This window comes from Physella acuta, unplaced genomic scaffold, assembly GCF_028476545.2.
Source record: "Physella acuta isolate Inbredline_101_S28 unplaced genomic scaffold, ASM2847654v3 ptg000017l, whole genome shotgun sequence".
Lineage (NCBI taxonomy): Eukaryota > Metazoa > Mollusca > Gastropoda > Physidae > Physella > Physella acuta.
The window spans coordinates 3,965,801-3,985,135 of NW_026731537.1; the positions used below are offsets into that span (position 1 = coordinate 3,965,801).

The window sequence follows — 19,335 nt, forward strand, 5'->3', positions numbered from 1 at the left end:
CAACATCATGTGGTACTCACCGATCGTATACTCGCTCCTACTAGATCAAAGCAAACAGTTCTAGAGACCATTATTTAATATCGAACACTTCAATTAGAAATTCACATTTACCTTTACATTAGTTGCCATATGCTATAACAAGCACATTGATTCATACTTCAACAACTAAACCTGACTTGAGCACTATGTAGGTAGTCATGTGACCCCCCCCCCCCCACCCCAGATCTTGAAACCCACCAAGCCAAACCCTACACCAACCATCACATAAACATCCCCACACTGTACACACAAACCCTGCTAGCATGACATTACAAACACGAGAAGAATGATAATGCTTTATTTAACAGTTGTATAACAATATACATCACAAGAATTTGTTGTTTTTATGCTGAGAGTTATCTCTCTTGCTGAGCTGTTCTCATGGAAAACATATTCATATAAAAAACAAATTGTTTTCCCTAAACCCCATAATAGTGAATATATATGTTGATATATGTTGATATATGTTGATATAAAGGATGTTGTATGCAGGGCTAACTGAGGAAACATCTTTAATATCAGGTCAGTAGATTGATCAGTTGGTGGTGGGAGTGGATTAACAACCATTGGCTATGTAAATGTTGTTTGAGCTAGATGTGGTGGTTGCTATAGCAACATTAGTTCTTGAACGTGAGGCAGAGTGGTTGTAAGGAAGAGCCTATGCTGTTAACATGAATGTCCAGAGTTTGATTCCCAGGCTCAAGTCAATAGGAATATTGTTGAATTAACCCAGTTGAATTATGTCAAGGAAAGTTAATGGATTAGTATAATGCTGACCAGACAACCCCATCCAATGATGACGTCAAAAAATAGATCAACTCTACTTCACTTGTCCATTAGAGTATGATCTCTGAAAGTGTAATTTACTTCTCCATTACCAAAATGTGTTTCATATACACGCTAGAAAAGTGTATTGTTCAAAACATTTTAAAAAGTAAAGTTTCCCTTTCAAACCTGATGGTTTATGGGGCAAGTGAAGTAGAGTTCGCTTGTTTCTGTGACCTCGGCATATGAAGAGAAACATTTATGCAGATATATATTTTAAAAAGTTTGATACAAATTTAGCAAGATCTGTTATACTTGGGTACAAAAATAAAGATTATACAAAATTAATATTTTTAACAAATTAAAAAAAAAAAATTAATAAAATATTACATTTCAAGTACAAAACATTTGCATATAAAGTCATATAAAAAACATAATATCTATTTTGATGAACTCTGCTTCAACTGCCCCAAAGGACTTTTGGTATAGTTCCTTGTAAGGTAAAGAGGTTACAAGAGTTTTAAGACTGGCATGATAATGCGCCGGTCATCTATCAGTGATCATGTGCAAAGTTGATTCGTTATGTACAAACTTCAGATCAATTTTCTAATATCTTTCAGGTGTTGATGTGTTTCACAGAAACTAAAAATACACCAAAATTTTGTTTAGTCCAAGGTAGAAGGGTAAAAACAATGTAAAAATGTTTTCACCAATGCTTAAACTGTATAAAGGAAAAATGTTGAATACTGTTTCACGGAATACTGGCCAATAAAGTATCATCCAATGGTCTTAATTAATTTTTAAATGATTTAAAAATAAAATTTGTTGGAATAATTTCTTTTTCTGCTAAGAAATTAAACAGAAAACAGTTAAACTTACAATCAACAAAAAATGTAACATTAACTTTATTAGTTAATATCACAAATTTAAAATATAAACATAAAAAAGTGTTAATTACTAGTTACATATTTTAAAAATCTTAAAAACTGCTTTAAAAAAAGTTTAATAGCTTTAATACCATAATTAAGACAACAACAATCACTATGTGCCAGTATTATGTGCTGGAATGTGATAGTGCATTGCACTTAAACACATTGTGTTAAAAATTTGAACATTTTAATTTATATTTAAATTTTGAACTATGGTAAAAAAAAAAATTAAATATTAAATTATTAAAATTATAAAAAATTAAAATGTTTTCCAAATAAATTTTTCTGAATTTTCAATAAAAAAATGAATAAAAACAATCCACATTTTCCACAGAGCCAAACAAAAAAAAAAATATTAAAAAAATAGACTTTTGTAAATAATATTGAAGTGATAACATCATACAAAATTCAGTCATAATTCAAAGTCATAAATATATAACCAATACAGGCACCGGCTGTTGATGGAATAAATCTAAAGTCATATGGCAACAGGCAGCAAGATAAACAGGTAACTACAGGTATTAAGGTAGCTTAGGGCTGATTGTTGGTGCAGTAGAGTTGCTGGAACCAGTTATCTCAGATATGCATAGGGCGTGTTCTGGCGTCAACATGAAGAAGTACATGCACATGAGGAGGATGTAGATAAACACTACAATAGAACCTGGGGATGTAGATAAACACTACAATAGAACCTGGAAATGTAGATAAACACTACAATAGAACATAAGGATGTAGATAAACACTACAATAGAACCTGGGGATATAGATAAACACTACAATAGAACCTGGGGATGCAGATAAACACTACAATAGAACCTGGGGATGTAGATAAACACTACAATAGAACCTGGGGATATAAATAAACACTACAATAGAACCTGGGGATGTAGATAAACACTACAATAGAACCTGGGGATGTAGATAAACACTACAATAGAACCTGGAGATGTAGATAAACACTACAATAGAACATAAGGATGTAGATAAACACTACAATGGAACCTGGGGATGTAGATAAACACTACAATAGAACATGGGGATGTAGATAAACACTACAATAGAACCTGGGGATATAAATAAACACTACAATAGAACCTGGGGATGTAGATAAACACTACAATAGAACCTGGGGATGTAGATAAACACTACAATAGAACCTGGAGATGTAGATAAACACTACAATAGAACATAAGGATGTAGATAAACACTACAATGGAACCTGGGGATGTAGATAAACACTACAATAGAACATGGGGATGTAGATAAACACTACAATAGAACCTGGGGATTCTTTTTTTTTTTTTTTTTTTTTTTTTTTTTTTTTTTTTTTTTTAATACTTTTATTTGCAATTAAAACAAGTACATCAACATCAAATTTTTTAACATAATTTTGAACACCAAATGAAAACGAAAGGTTTTGCAAATGTACATAATGAATATTTACATGATGTCATGTATTTGATTATAAAAAAAAAATTGCAAAGGATGACAGTAAAAGGGGTGAAGGTCAAATGAAAGTGTCAGAAGTCTGGGTGGGGAGTGGAAAGGAAATTTTTCAGAGAGGGTCAATGGGACAGTGAAGCATTTTCTATGTAGGGAAACAACTTAAGTTGACTAGTTCAAAGTGTAAAATATTGCATTTGAATACACAATTGAGCAAAATAATCTGATTACCAGACAATATAAAGACATTTAGCACTAAATAAAGATGGGTGTTTAGAGTAATACCAATATTTTAATTGCAATTTATTAAATATAGATATTTTAAACTGAGTATCAAAAAGGTTAATAAAACATAATATGTAGCTTAGTAAATACTAAATATGAATGTGTATTAGTTTGTACTGGTTACACAAAAATGAAGTGTTCAAACAAGCAGGAAAGTAAAAGAAATAACATGGGTTAATTCCCCTGAATACTTAAAACTGAGTTACCTACCTTGGAAGTAGTCACTCTTTCCATCCTGAAAAATGTAGTTGATGATGACAACAGAGAAGATGACAGCCCACAAATGGATGTCATTAAACACCACATAGAATCCCATGGGCTGAAAATATGGAACAATAATAGCTGATTGGATGTCTTGGATTTTTGTAAACAAAAAATGTAAATAAACTTATTCATAGAGAGGAGACAAGAAAATATATGGGTACATGAAGAGATGGGAAACTTACGTAGATGAGGTTGATCAAAACAAGGACTGGAATCTGCACTAAACAAACTTGTATGGCGGTTGAACAACCAATCTCAATTCTAGAATTTAAAAAAAAAACACAACTTATATACTTATGATTTTGTAAGAACATACTTTTTCTTGCCAGTTAATTGCTTTTTAAAAATCTCTACAACATGACAGTTCTAAAAAAAATTTATACTATAAAGCAAAACTAAAAATATTGACGCTAGACCGTACCCAAGGTTGACGTTGTTCTGTAAAGCAAACTGTACCCCATTGACTACTTCAGGCAGCTCTGCCACCAGTGACAACATTGTAACGCCGATAAAATACTGAAGAGCACAGTTCATTAAAACATTGTTTAGTTTTCAATAATTAAATATTTATTTGTTCCTCTAATCATTTAGAAGAATTTTTAAATTTTTCTTTTGTGAGAAAAAATCTTGTTAAAAAGGGCAATGTGGCAAAGTCTGTACTAGTTAAAATTTGAACAACTTTACCAACTTTTAAACTGAATTGATGTGAGTGCTAGATCTACCTGTACAGTTCAGATATTTTAACACATGATATAGTTTATTTTAAGCAACAGCCCCCACCTCTGATATGCCAGTGGACTCCAGCAAGGGCTGAATGTTCTCAGAGATCAGGTCTGCACATAACGCTATGGCAACAGCACACAACAACAGGATGATGGTGCTCTTAAGTCTGGACCACTGGGCACTTCCATGGTGATCTAGATCTATATTAGGAGAGAACATCAAACAGATTGTTTACATTCTATTTTTAGTTATAGATGAGTGTTGTGTTTTACTACCAATACAAACTAAATCTGCTAGCACTATGAACTTACTGTTTTTATCTCTTTGAACTTACTGTTTTTATCTGTATAAACTTACTGTTTTTATCTCTTTGAACTTACTGTTTTTATCTCTATGAACTTACTGTTTTTATCTCTATAAACTTACTGTTTTTATCTCTTTGAACTTACTGTTTTTATCTCTTTGAACTTACTGTTTTTATCTCTATAAACTTACTGTTTTTATCTCTATGAACTTAGTTGCTAGCCCTAAAAACTTACTGTTGCTATCTCTATGAACTTACTGTTGCTATCTCTATGAACTTACTGTTGCTATCTCTATGAACTTACTGTTGCTATCTCTATGAACTTACTGTTGCTATCTCTATGAACTTACTGTTGCTATCTCTATAAACTTACTGTTTTTATCTCTATGAACTTACTGTTGCTATCTCTATGAACTTACTGTTGCTATCTCTATGAACACTGTCGCTAGCCCTATGAACTTACTGTTGCTATCTCTATGAACTTACTGTTGCTATCTCTATAAACTTACTGTTGCTATCTCTATGAACTTACTGTTGCTATCTCTATGAACTTACTGTTGCTATCTCTATGAACTTAGTTGCTAGCCCTATGAACTTACTGTTGCTATCTCTATAAACTTACTGTTTTTATCTCTATGAACTTACTGTTGCTATCTCTATGAACTTACTGTTGCTATCTCTATGAACTTACTGTTGCTATCTCTATGAACTTACTGTTGCTATCTCTATGAACTTACTGTTGCTAGCCCTAAAAACTTACTGTTTTTATCTCTATGAACTTAGTTACTAGCCCTTTGAACTTACTGTTGCTATCTCTATGAACTTACTGTTGCTATCTCTATGAACTTACTGTTGCTATCTCTATGAACTTAGTCGCTAGCCCTTTGAACTTACTGTTGCTATCTCTATAAACTTACTGTTGCTATCTCTATGAACTTACTGTTGCTATCTCTATAAACTTACTGTTGCTATCTCTATAAACTTACTGTTGCTATCTCTATAAACTTACTGTTGCTATCTCTATAAACTTACTGTTGCTATCTCTATAAACTTACTGTTTTTATCTCTATGAACACTGTTGCTATCTCTATAAACTTACTGTTGCTATCTCTATAAACTTACTGTTGCTATCTCTATAAACTTACTGTTTTTATCTCTATGAACACTGTTGCTATCTCTATAAACTTACTGTTGCTATCTCTATAAACTTACTGTTGCTATCTCTATAAACTTACTGTTTTTATCTCTATGAACACTGTTGCTATCTCTATAAACTTACTGTTGCTATCTCTATAAACTTACTGTTGCTATCTCTATAAACTTACTGTTTTTATCTCTATGAACTTACTGTTGCTATCTCTATAAACTTACTGTTTTTATCTCTATGAACTTAGTTACTAACCCTTTAAACTTACTGTTGCTATCTCTATGAACTTACTGTTTTTATCTCTATGAACTTACTGTTGCTATCTCTATGAACTTAGTTACTAACCCTTTAAACTTACTGTTGCTATCTCTATGAACTTACTGTTTTTATCTCTATGAACTTACTGTTGCTATCTCTATGAACTTACTGTTGCTATCTCTATGAACTTACTGTTGCTATCTCTATGAACTTACTGTTGCTATCTCTATGAACTTAGTCGTTAGCCCTTTGAACTTACTGTTTTTATCTCTATGAACTTACTGTTGCTATCTCTATAAACTTACTGTTTTTATCTCTATGAACTTAGTTACTAACCCTTTAAACTTACTGTTGCTATCTCTATGAACTTACTGTTTTTATCTCTATGAACTTACTGTTGCTATCTCTATGAACTTAGTTACCAACCCTTTAAACTTACTGTTGCTATCTCTATGAACTTACTGTTTTTATCTCTATGAACTTACTGTTGCTATCTCTATGAACTTACTGTTGCTATCTCTATGAACTTACTGTTGCTATCTCTATGAACTTACTGTTGCTATCTCTATGAACTTAGTCGTTAGCCCTTTGAACTTACTGTTGCTATCTCTATGAACTTACTGTTGCTATCTCTATGAACTTACTGTTGCTATCACTATGAACTTACTGTTGCTATCACTATGAACTTACTGTTGCTATCTCTATGAACTTAGTCGTTAGCCCTTTGAACTTACTGTTGCTATCACTATGAACTTACTGTTGCTATCTCTATGAACTTACTGTTGCTATCTCTATAAACTTACTGTTTTTATCTCTATGAACTTACTGTTGCTATCTCTATGAACTTACTGTTGCTATCTCTATGAACTTACTGTTGCTATCTCTATGAACTTACTGTTGCTATCTCTATGAACTTACTGTTGCTAGCCCTAAAAACTTACTGTTTTTATCTCTATGAACTTAGTTACTAGCCCTTTGAACTTACTGTTGCTATCTCTATGAACTTACTGTTGCTATCTCTATGAACTTACTGTTGCTATCTCTATGAACTTAGTCGCTAGCCCTTTGAACTTACTGTTGCTATCTCTATAAACTTACTGTTGCTATCTCTATGAACTTACTGTTGCTATCTCTATAAACTTACTGTTGCTATCTCTATAAACTTACTGTTGCTATCTCTATAAACTTACTGTTGCTATCTCTATAAACTTACTGTTGCTATCTCTATAAACTTACTGTTTTTATCTCTATGAACACTGTTGCTATCTCTATAAACTTACTGTTGCTATCTCTATAAACTTACTGTTGCTATCTCTATAAACTTACTGTTTTTATCTCTATGAACACTGTTGCTATCTCTATAAACTTACTGTTGCTATCTCTATAAACTTACTGTTGCTATCTCTATAAACTTACTGTTTTTATCTCTATGAACACTGTTGCTATCTCTATAAACTTACTGTTGCTATCTCTATAAACTTACTGTTGCTATCTCTATAAACTTACTGTTTTTATCTCTATGAACTTACTGTTGCTATCTCTATAAACTTACTGTTTTTATCTCTATGAACTTAGTTACTAACCCTTTAAACTTACTGTTGCTATCTCTATGAACTTACTGTTTTTATCTCTATGAACTTACTGTTGCTATCTCTATGAACTTAGTTACTAACCCTTTAAACTTACTGTTGCTATCTCTATGAACTTACTGTTTTTATCTCTATGAACTTACTGTTGCTATCTCTATGAACTTACTGTTGCTATCTCTATGAACTTACTGTTGCTATCTCTATGAACTTACTGTTGCTATCTCTATGAACTTAGTCGTTAGCCCTTTGAACTTACTGTTTTTATCTCTATGAACTTACTGTTGCTATCTCTATAAACTTACTGTTTTTATCTCTATGAACTTAGTTACTAACCCTTTAAACTTACTGTTGCTATCTCTATGAACTTACTGTTTTTATCTCTATGAACTTACTGTTGCTATCTCTATGAACTTAGTTACTAACCCTTTAAACTTACTGTTGCTATCTCTATGAACTTACTGTTTTTATCTCTATGAACTTACTGTTGCTATCTCTATGAACTTACTGTTGCTATCTCTATGAACTTACTGTTGCTATCTCTATGAACTTACTGTTGCTATCTCTATGAACTTAGTCGTTAGCCCTTTGAACTTACTGTTGCTATCTCTATGAACTTACTGTTGCTATCTCTATGAACTTACTGTTGCTATCTCTATAAACTTAGTCGTTAGCCCTTTGAACTTACTGTTGCTATCTCTATGAACTTACTGTTGCTATCTCTATGAACTTACTGTTGCTATCTCTATGAACTTAGTCGTTAGCCCTTTGAACTTACTGTTGCTATCTCTATGAACTTACTGTTGCTATCTCTATGAACTTACTGTTGCTATCTCTATGAACTCACTGTTGCTATCTCTATGAACTTACTGTTGCTATCTCTATGAACTTACTGTTGCTAGCTATGTCCTCCTTGAGTTCCTTCTCAAACTCCTCAAACACAAACTGTGAATGTGTCTTCATGGTGAACATCAGACCAATGACGTAAGCCAAGGGTAGGATGATTGAGATGGCATAGACCAGAGGTTCAATGTGTTTGGTGTACAATGTCCTGTCTCCATGTAACCCTTTCTACAACAGTAAAGACATTTGAACATGTTTTTATTAAGTTTTTAATAACATATTTTTAAAGAAGTATTTTTAACAATGATGTAACAAGTATCTTATAGAGAATTTTATTTTTAAAAAAAATCAGTTTTCAACAAATAATTAATGGTAATATAACTTAAGTGTAAATTTAAAAAGTGATTCCCCATGATGAGCTAAGGCAAACTCTGACTGCTAACAAAACAAGACAACTGTCCATTACAACATACCAGGGACTGCTCACACTGCTGGCATAGAAAACCTGCCGAGTCGTTCATGGCAGTCGGGATGGTGTTGTCTGGGGGTTCTATGATAAACTGGTCGTAGATTTTCTCACAGCCCAGACACCTGAGACTGCCAAACACTTTGGAGAAGATGGTTGGAGCAAACACACCTTGAAAAACAAATTTTTAACTTGTGAGCATTTTAATTAGTTAATAGAGAAGATGGTTGGAGCAAACACACCTTCAAAAACAAATTTTAATGTGTGAGCATTTTAATTAGTTAATAGAGAAGATGGTTGGAGCAAACACACCTTCAAAAACAAATTTTCAAATTTTGTGCATTTTAATTAGTCAATAGAGAAGATGGTCGGAGCAAACACACCTAGAAAAAACAAATTTTTAACTTTTGTGCATTTTAATTCGTTAATAGAGAAGATGGTTGGACGAACACACCTAGAAAAAACAAATTTTTAACTTTTGTGCATTTTAATTAGTTAATAAACTTTAATAAAAAGAATAGAAAATCCACCATATAAAATAAAATGATATTAAAATCAGTATAAAGTCTAATAATAAGGTACACTTTGCTATTATGTTTGTTGGTGATTTGAGTTTTGTTACTTACCAAGAATGGCCACAAAAAGCAGAGACGCACTAATGCTTGCAGACTTGGGGTTGAACCTTTGGGTTGTAAACTTTAACCCTCCAATAACCATGGACATGCCCTGATTATAAAAAAAAACATTTTGAACAACATTTAAAATTTGATCAGTCAACAATTAAATTCAGTGGGTACAATTTTTTTTAGCTATTTTAAAGTTACTTACAGGAATAAATAAAATGCTGCAGAGGATGGCTCCTGCAGGAAAAATAAAAAGAAAAAATGACTTGAATAATCTTTGATCAATGGAAATGGGGCTGTATATAAATAAGATGTGTGGTGAATACTAAAAAACGCTAATTTCTCAGTAAGTAAGACATCATATACAAGAAGGCACACTCGTCTAGCAGCAAAGAAACACAAATTAATATTTTAAAAAGGGTTTTTAAAAGTATAATAACCCAATGGGATGGCAAGACATGTTTACTAACCCCAAAGACATTATTCTATTTTAAATCATATTTTAACCCTTTGAACCCGCAGAACCGCTTTATCAGTCTTAGTCTTCAATCTCCATGTTCTGAGATACCAATAAAGCGGTATAGTGGTATTGGATACCTTACCCCAGATCAGCAGTCTGTACATAAAATTGCTGTATTTAAAAGTTACATAACTGGTATTGTTCAGCTCATAAGTTACTGTCAGGGCTGCGTCCATGAACCAAATTTGTTTTTTTTTATGTTTATCATTTACGATTAACAATGGAAGATGATTTCAAAGGGTTAAGAATCCCACCAGTAAAACAGAAACTAAGATCCAATGGCAAAATTCTATATTGCTACCAAAAAAATGTGTCCAGTGAAGTGGACCATAAAGCTGACCTGTGAGTGAAGACTTAACCAGCTCCTGATAACACTCTTGGCCAGATTCTCTCCCCTTGTTGAGCATGATGACAAAGAGAATCACCTCTACCATGGAGCCAAAAGTTGCATTGAGGATAGCTCCAACAGCAAAGCTGCTTTGTGCTGAAATACTAGTCACACATGAAAAATGTGGATTAAGGATTGCTGCTATAGAAAAGCTTCTTTATGCTGAAATACTAGTCACACAAGAAAAAAATGCGAATTAAGGATTGCTCCTACTAAAGTAGACTTGGAGATCAACTCTAGAAGGAACACTCATGTCAAAGGCAATGAGAAGAGCCAGATAAAGCTTGGTTTGTTAATCATTGAATGGCAATGGATGGTTCTACTTACCAACTAAAATATTTATGCTGGAAATAAGATTTTCATTCTATGGGTAATGTTACTTCTAATTTGTCTATTCCACATATAACAAAACAGAGGGTAACCAAATCACACTTACCTTGTCTATTCCACATATAACAAAACAGAGGGTAACCAAATTACACTTACCTTGTTATGGCCATGCCAATATAGTATGTAAGTGGTATAATGGCTAGCACACCCAGAATGCATTTCTGAAAATATTACAAGCAGGCATACATTTTTAAATATATATTTTAAAACCGGTTAAGTTATAGGATTGTTATTGTAACATTAAAATCTTAAATTCATATTTTATTGCATACTTCTATCATGTCAACCATAATTTCTCAGGTTAAGAGATATACCCTGGTTGTAAAAAAAATATAAATTATTGTTTAATTACTGATGGTATAGCATAGGGTAAGCTAACATTAAGGCTGGGATTTTTCCCAATCTTTAAGGAATGAACAAAGTGTTCTTGGTGTTACTATTCAATTAATTTTTACATTTGGTGTTTTTGTTTCATTTGATTAATAAGCTTTACATAATAATTTCATGACATAACTGTGAATGGGTCCATATCACAACTTGGTGACATCTATCTATGTTGTGTCTACATTTAAGCCTCAAGCCTGTCCCAAAAAGAATTACTAATGAAGATTTTCTACAGTGAACAAGATAACATACACTTGAATTATTTTTGTGTAAAAGCTAAAAATAGTTTTGCTTTTCATATTTTACCAATAAAACATATCTTCTTCATAAAAACAGTTTGAAGGTAAACGTATCATAAGTGGGTCATGTTGGATTTTAATCTTTTTATTTTAAACTATTTCTTTTAACCTAATGAAGAAGTATACTAAATATTTGTATCACAAGCTAAGAACTTTACACCCAACAAGAGAGTCCCATTCAGAGTGTATAGGCCTATATAATAGATCAGCTGAACAGTGTTTAACTACAAAACTGAATCATGTAGTCATCAATAGATGACATGCAGACATTAGACTTGATACTTTACAGGTACAACACATGACAGAATCACATGCTGTATTGTACATGTGTCCTGTCCCTAGGTAAAATATATGATATACTGAAGTCATTAACTAAGTCAAGAGTACAGAAATACTTCATAAATATGTTAACTGAAATAATAAACTATGTCATTGGTACAGAAATAATTCAAATGTATTAATTAAAATTCTAAGAAATTATTACATATACAGGAAATATGGGTCAAAGATGTGACAAAAACTATGGTACTGACAGTAAATACTTGAGCTATAAATACTTTATCATATCAGTTAGTTTTTCCCTAGATGAATGTTTACAGATAACAAAGGTTATTAAGAACAAAAAAATATTTTTTATTTAATATATTCCAGTCCGTTTTAGTTGATACACATAATGTTTTGTACACACAAAACTGCAATAATTATAGGCTAATTATAGGCTAAGTAACAAATTATTCAGGATACTTGTATATTTTCTGTGACCATAAATATAAGTAGATTATGAGACCAAAACTTACAAAGATATTATGTTACCATATCCCATGATGGAATGCTATTATTCCCATCCACCGCAAACTTCCTAAACAATGATCAAATACACTCAACAGGTACAAGGACTCATAATAAAATTATCAACCAATTATCATGGATTTACTCTACTACATCTGCATTATTAAAACACAAATAGCACAACAGAAATGAAAACCAACTCACAGTGACTCCGCTGATTATTGAGTTGTCCACAGCATACCCCAGGATTATTGATAGAATCACAAATATCAGTAAATCTAAAGATCTGAATTAAAGAAAATGTTGAACCTACAAGGATTATTGAGAGAATCACAAATATCAGTAAATCTAAAGATCTGAATTAAAGAAAATGTTGAACCTACAAGGATTATTGAGAAAATCACAAATATCAGTAAATCTAAAGATCTGAATTAAAGAAAATGTTTACCCTACAAGGATTATTGAGAGAATCACAAATATCAGTAAATCTAAAGATCTGAATTAAAGAAAATTTGTAACCTACAAGGATTATTGAGAGAATCACAAATATCAGTAAATCTAAAGATCTGAATTAAAGAAAATTTGTAACCTACAAGGATTATTGAGAGAATCACAAATATCAGTAAATCTAAAGATCTGAATTAAAGAAAATGTTTAACCTACAAAGATTATTGAGAGAATCATAAATATCAGTAAATCTAGAGAACTGAATTAAACAAAATTTGTAACCTACAAACGTTCACTGTAGGCTTGGAAGTGTTTTAATTTCAATGGCCCATTGTATAAAGTTAGGTCTGTAGGCCTACTAAATAAAGTTAATAAAAGAAAAAAAAACTAATGTGATTCTGTGCTATGATCAATAAGCAATCAGTGTGATGGCTTCTCGATGATACTTACTATGAAAAACACTTAGTGTGAATGCATTTAAAGGATATTAACTATGATTAAAAAAACATTGTGTAATGGCTTCTAAAGGATACTGTCCACAATAAAAATAAATAGTGTAATAACACTAAAGGATACTGACTAGTATGATGTTCACACCATCGACAGTGTATTTGTAGTAGTAAAGGTTAACACTCTGGTGGGAGTACATGATAATCTCGCTAATCTGGCCTGGATTATCCTGTGGTTAGAACAAGTAGTAAAGGCTTATACCTCTTATCTGGGCTGCAAAATTTAGTCATCATAAATTCAGAATAATCTGAAGCTCCCACAGCATTTTAGGCTACTCCTTTTCTTCTTTTATAACAATAATTTTAGCATCTCCTTTTCTTCTTTTATAACAATAATTTTAGCATCTCCTTTTCTTCTTTTATAACAATAATTTTAGCATCTCCTTTTCTTCTTTTATAACAATAATTTTAGCATCTCATTTTCTTCTTTTATAACAATAATTTTAGCATCTCCTTTTCTTCTTTTATAACAATAATTTTAGCACCATTTTATTAAGCTATGGTAAAGAAAAATTCTAGTTTTATTTTAATTGTGAGAAAAATTAAATAGGTTACTACAGTCATCTTTTATTCAAAATACTGATATTGCAATGATATGAGTACTAAAATGGGTTAAAACAAAAACAATAAAATTACGATGAAACAAATAACAACAGCTTACAATCTTAGTAGTGCCAGAAGAAGCTGTTTTGACTTCATCTGGTGGGAGGTACAAGATCCTTGTTACAGCTTTGCTGTTCAACTGGAAAACAAAGCAATACACATTCACATTGTGGATAGGATATTAGTTAAAGAATATATTTGTATAGAACAAAATACACATTCACAATGTGGACAGTAGGGATTCGGATTAAAAGAATATAACTGACTTTTGCAGTGTGAATTTGGATTAAAAGAATATAACTGACCTTTGCAGTGGGGATTTGGATTAAAAGAATATAACTGACCTTTGCAGTGTGAATTTGGATTAAAAGAATATAACTGTTAAGATTAAAAGAATATAACTGACCTTTGCAGTGGGGATTTGGATTAAAAGAATATAACTGTTGAGATTAAAAGAATACAACTGACCTTTGCAGTAAGAATATAGATTAAAAGAATATAACTGTTGAGATTAAAAGAATATAACTGACCTTTGCAGTGGGGATTGATATAACAAAAAACCAACAGATGCCAGCAACAAGGGTGTGGATGATCAACAAAACGGGAATACCCAACACAAGCCAAACATAAGAGGCTGCTCGACTCTGGAAAAAATTTCAAATTTCATTACATTTCAAAAAATTGTATTTTACTGTTCTAATCAATTGAAATAAATGAACATATAAAAGATGTGTTTTATTTACCCAGAATCCCCAGCAACACTTCCCTTTGCCCATATACTTTTGAGGCCCATCCACAAGATGTTTGCGTTCATCACTGTCACCGCCCCAGATCTTCCCATTCGATCTCCCCACAACATTCCCATTTTCCTTCTGATTAAATGAATCCGACTTTCTCACAGAATGCACCTGAGAAAAAAAACGACACAGATAAATTTATAACTCCTAACAGTAAAAACAGAAATATAACTTTTCAAAGAATGTAATATTTTAATACCAAAAATTTAGAGTGTAGAAGAAGAAACTACTTTAATGCTTAGGCATTTATTAAATACCTGATAGACGAATTTTCCAAAAGGCCATAAAAAATAACCAGCCATCCGCCAGCAAAACTTAGCTGAAAGAAAATAAAAACAAGAAGCATTCTTAAATCAAAATGTATTCTTTGACATAAAAAACAACTTTTAAAATAAAAAAATTTTCAACAACCAATAATAATTACTAATAAAGAAAGTATTTTTTAAAATCAGTTACAAGATAAATAAAAATATTGTTTAAAAAACATACAAATAACTTACTATAGGAAAATCCAACAATCGTCATCCCCATCAAGACACCAATTACAATGTAAATAAGCGCCAGCCACCATCCAAATAAGATGACATAGAGGATATTAAAAGGTCGACATGTAGAAACTGGAGGGAAATTAAATAAACAAGGAAAATACTGACAACATATTAACGTGGAACAAAAAATAAATTGTTACAAAATCAACAAGCTGGTTGAATAAAAGAAGTTGTTTTCTGAACAAGTTGGGACATAATGAAATATTTGGGACTAACATGGACATTTCAATATTTTAATATGATACACAAAATAATGAAATATTTGGAACTAAACATGGACATTTCAATATTTTAATATGATACACAAAATAATGAAATATTTGGGACCAACATGGACATTTCATAATTTTAATATGACAGACAAAATATTGAAAAATTTGGGATGAGCATACTGAGTTGTATCCCTTACAATGAAAGTTATCTGAACTGTTCATGTTTTTTCATTCCTAAACTATGATTACATAATATTGTGCTTATAAGTAAAATAGTAAAAATTATGAAAATGGTTGGCCTGATCTATATGCGACAGATGACATAATCTACCTTTAACATCCTTCAGATGACTGATGTCAGAATACAGATCTTGAACAATATCAGATCTCTTGTCCAGCGGTCTAGACGTCACATGCCCTTTCCATTTTTTAAAACCAAACTGGTATGATAAAAAAAATTTATTCAGTTATTTTAAATTTGATAAATTATAAAATAAGTTATAAAACAAATTTTTAAAAATTTCAAAATATAAAACTTTTCAAAATGCTAAATTCTTGAAATGTAACACTAATTATGCTAAAAAAACAAGAGCCTAAAAAATTAATTAGCCAATAACAATCTTAGTCTAAATTATTGGAATAGAAGTAGATTTTAATTATTGATGAGAAATACAAAGATTTAACAGAAGAAAACGTATTAAATTTTGAATTATGACTGTGCGTATATATGTTAATAAACAAAAGTAAATTGTCTAAACGTTTTGTACTAACTTAGGTTTTAAAGAAAAATGAGTTTTTTAAAATTATTGATGAGAAATACAATGGTTTAACAGCAGAAAACATTTTTTAAATTTTAAATTATGACAGTGTGTATATATGTTAATAAATAAAAGTAAATTGTCTAAACATATTGTATTAACTTTGAAAGTTTTAAAGAAAAATGAGTTATTGCCCTTTGCTGTGTTTTTTAAATTAAAAATACAATGTATTCTTTCTTGCTGTTTAATGCAGTCATGTCTCTGAATTAATTATCCCTTCCTCGTGTTCATGACATGTTTTAATTAAGTTAACCATGTTAACAGGTAAACAATACTATGTAACATAGTTCAGGGCAGCCCTTTAATATTATTATACATTTTAAACTCTTAAAAAAAACATTAATATGGTTATGTTCATTTGGAGACAGAATTATATAGATAAAAAAAATATTTTATTTAATAATATTTTTTGTAAAAGAAAGCTACATGGTTGAAAAACTTTATTCCTATACCACGTAGGCCTACTAAGGATAAAATATTACAAAACAATAACTTTTTCTGTACATTTTATGACACAAGTAATAGCATGTGTTTTACCTTATAATTGTTAGATATCCTGTTTGCTTCAATGGAGTTTTCAGCGAGAAGAATGCAGCTTTTCTCAAAATCTAACTCTGCATCAGTTGAGTTTTTCAATGTGTCTTTCCTAGATCGCATAGAAGATGTAATTTTCTCAGTCTTTCTGCCGTCTGGCTGATCTTCAATCAAAATTGTTGCTGTTTCAGCTGTTGTCCTGCCTTCAGTTCCCCCACTTTGTGTGAATGTTGTGGTCGCAACATGAACATGATTCACAGTTTGCGCTGCTCCACTACCTTTAAAAGGTGGGTCAGTTGAATTGTAATCAAAGCTTCCTTCTTCCATCATAGCAAAGCTAAAACACAAAAAGAGAGAACAATATTCAGAAAAATAGAATCCACTCAAATGAACTGTTAATTGTTTTACATGTTTGAAATTGCTACCTATATTAGTTATCATAGGTTATACAATGAAACTGATACCATATAAATATGTGTCATGCTGACAAAGATAAGGCAGAATAAATATATCCTGATGTAATAAGCTTGGCTAATCTGTTTTCACACCTAACCATGTGACCTTAACTGATAAAAATGTATGGCATTAACACAGATAAATACTCTGTGTACTAAGAAATAATATTTTTCATTAAATAGTATGGGAGAAGTAAACACATAAAATTTTACCTTTTATTATATATTTATAAAATCTCAGGCATCTTTATAAGTATAAGAATGTATTTTTTTTTTCAAATTTATTCAAAAAACGGTAACAATTGTAGGCACAAAGGCCTTTTTTCACATTGGCCGTTTAAACAAATAAAACAACAATTCAATAACAGCATTAAAAAAAAACACATAGCAGTAACATAGCACTAAAATGTGGAATAAAGAAATATTGTTACATTGTTATAATACAAAATGAGATAAAAAAAAGAATATAATAGATGAATGAGAAATGTTTCAATGAGTCAGTTAGAGAGGTCATTAAATAATTGTTGTTTTAGTTTAGATTTGAGTATATTTTCAGATGTAGATAGCTTTATTTTATTAGGAAGATTGTTCCACAAATTAGAACCAGAGTAGGCAAAGCTATGTTTTTGGAAAAAAGTTGTATATGGGAACAGTAAATTAAGATGACGATTTAACTTTATGTTAAAAGAAAATAGGTCTGATAAGTAAGAGGGGGCTGTTTCATGGAATATTTTATATAAAAAAATTGATTTAGTATATATTATCTTTTTATTTAATGGAAGTATTTTAGTTGTAATAAAAGAATCCAGACTATTAGACAAGCCAGTAACCAGTTTTATAGCCCTTTTTTGTAATGATAGAAGAGGACGCTGCTTAGTTATAAAGCTGCCGCTCCACACTACAGAAGCATAATCCAACCTAGATTGAATAAAAGCTTCATAAAAAACTAGCCTGCTCCTATAGAAAAGTTCTTTATCCTTGTTAGTTGAAAAGTTGTCTTTAATAAGGACATTCTTAGAAGATGAATATGATCGGACCAAGTGAGGTTGTGATCTAGATCTATAACCAATCCTAGGCATTTGTAACTGTTAACCTGTTCAATGTTTGTAATGTCCATAGTAATGCGTAATGAGGTGGATGGAAGATGAAGACGTTTCAGCTGAGTTGTAATAATTCTAGATCTAGATTAGATCTAGATCTAGTAATATCTAGATCTATATTCTAGATTAGATCTAGAATCTAGATCTATAACTTTATTACAATTAGTAAAACAAATTTAATTTGCTTGTGTCTTGTAGTTCTTGTACTCTCATGTCCTAGGCTTATAATATAGATCTAAATAATATATCCTGACCTAAAAGTAAAAACTATCCATGATAGTTGGTGGGTTTACCAAGTTATAAAGACTATAGCCTATAGGGCCTATGGCCTATGCCAATATCACAATCTGATGACTCAGCTCTTTAATGTTGTAGATCTAGGAATGTTGGGATGTGTAAGCTTGGTTGCCTAAATAAAAGTAAATATGAAAAATAATTAGATCTTTAATCTATAATCTATACATTTTCTAAAGTTGTTGTTCAAAACATTCTGTCACTCAGTTACTTGAGTTACAAACTTCAAACATGTGCCGATCAGCTTGCTACTTGGACAAAATTTAACAAAATGAAACTTCACCCCGCAGTATAAAACCAAGTCAATGATTATAATTATGCACAATTATTATTAAGCTGTCCGAAAAATATTTAAACTTTAAACGCACCTGAGATTAATGATCTAGATCTATTTACATTTAGATCTAATTAATAGTTCCGCACAGTAATTAGCTAGTTTTCATTTAAAAACAAACGCGGGTTGAAACCCTTTGACTTCGCATGTGATATTCGCACATACACACAAGTACATGATCACACACAACAAACTGTCACATGACAAAAATAGGTCACATGCAGTAACCTTACTATTGA

The 19,335-nt window shown here is 31.3% G+C and overlaps 1 protein-coding gene across 2 annotated transcripts; it reads right to left on the minus strand.

The window, feature by feature from the left end:
- Window positions 1-1,175: 1,175 nt before the first annotated feature.
- On the minus strand, window positions 1,176-19,296 carry LOC131938380 (uncharacterized). 2 transcript variants are annotated; one of them, XM_059296384.1, is made up of 21 exons: window positions 19,131-19,296; window positions 16,917-17,250; window positions 15,893-16,001; window positions 15,302-15,418; window positions 15,059-15,120; window positions 14,748-14,912; window positions 14,535-14,648; window positions 14,063-14,143; window positions 13,469-13,571; window positions 12,650-12,723; window positions 11,070-11,134; window positions 10,536-10,687; window positions 9,881-9,912; window positions 9,679-9,778; window positions 9,060-9,223; window positions 8,637-8,814; window positions 4,506-4,648; window positions 4,147-4,241; window positions 3,908-3,986; window positions 3,672-3,780; window positions 1,176-2,394 (listed from the first exon to the last, which is right to left on the minus strand). In XM_059296384.1, exons 2-21 carry the CDS (start codon window positions 17,241-17,243, stop codon window positions 2,255-2,257), a joined length of 2,409 nt encoding a protein of 802 aa, XP_059152367.1. In that variant the 5' UTR covers window positions 17,244-17,250; window positions 19,131-19,296; the 3' UTR covers window positions 1,176-2,254. The 2 variants fall into 2 exon arrangements, with proteins under 2 accessions (XP_059152367.1, XP_059152375.1); XM_059296392.1 differs by lacking the exon at window positions 19,131-19,296 and adding an exon at window positions 17,582-17,603.
- Between the last annotated feature and the right edge of the window lie 39 nt (window positions 19,297-19,335).

What these genes read in the sequence shown, in the direction of transcription:
- LOC131938380 (XM_059296384.1), bottom strand. Translation starts at nt 17,243, where the DNA reads ATGATGGAAGAAGGAAGCTTTGATTACAATTCAACTGACCCACCTTTT. An exon ending in ATTGGCATGGCCATAACAAG is followed by an intron (nt 10,688 to 11,069) that starts GTAAGTGTAATT and finishes ATGTGTGACTAG; the next exon opens with TATTTCAGCACAAAGCAGCT. An exon ending in GCAGCATTTTATTTATTCCT is followed by an intron (nt 9,779 to 9,880) that starts GTAAGTAACTTT and finishes TTTTATAATCAG; the next exon opens with GGCATGTCCATGGTTATTGG.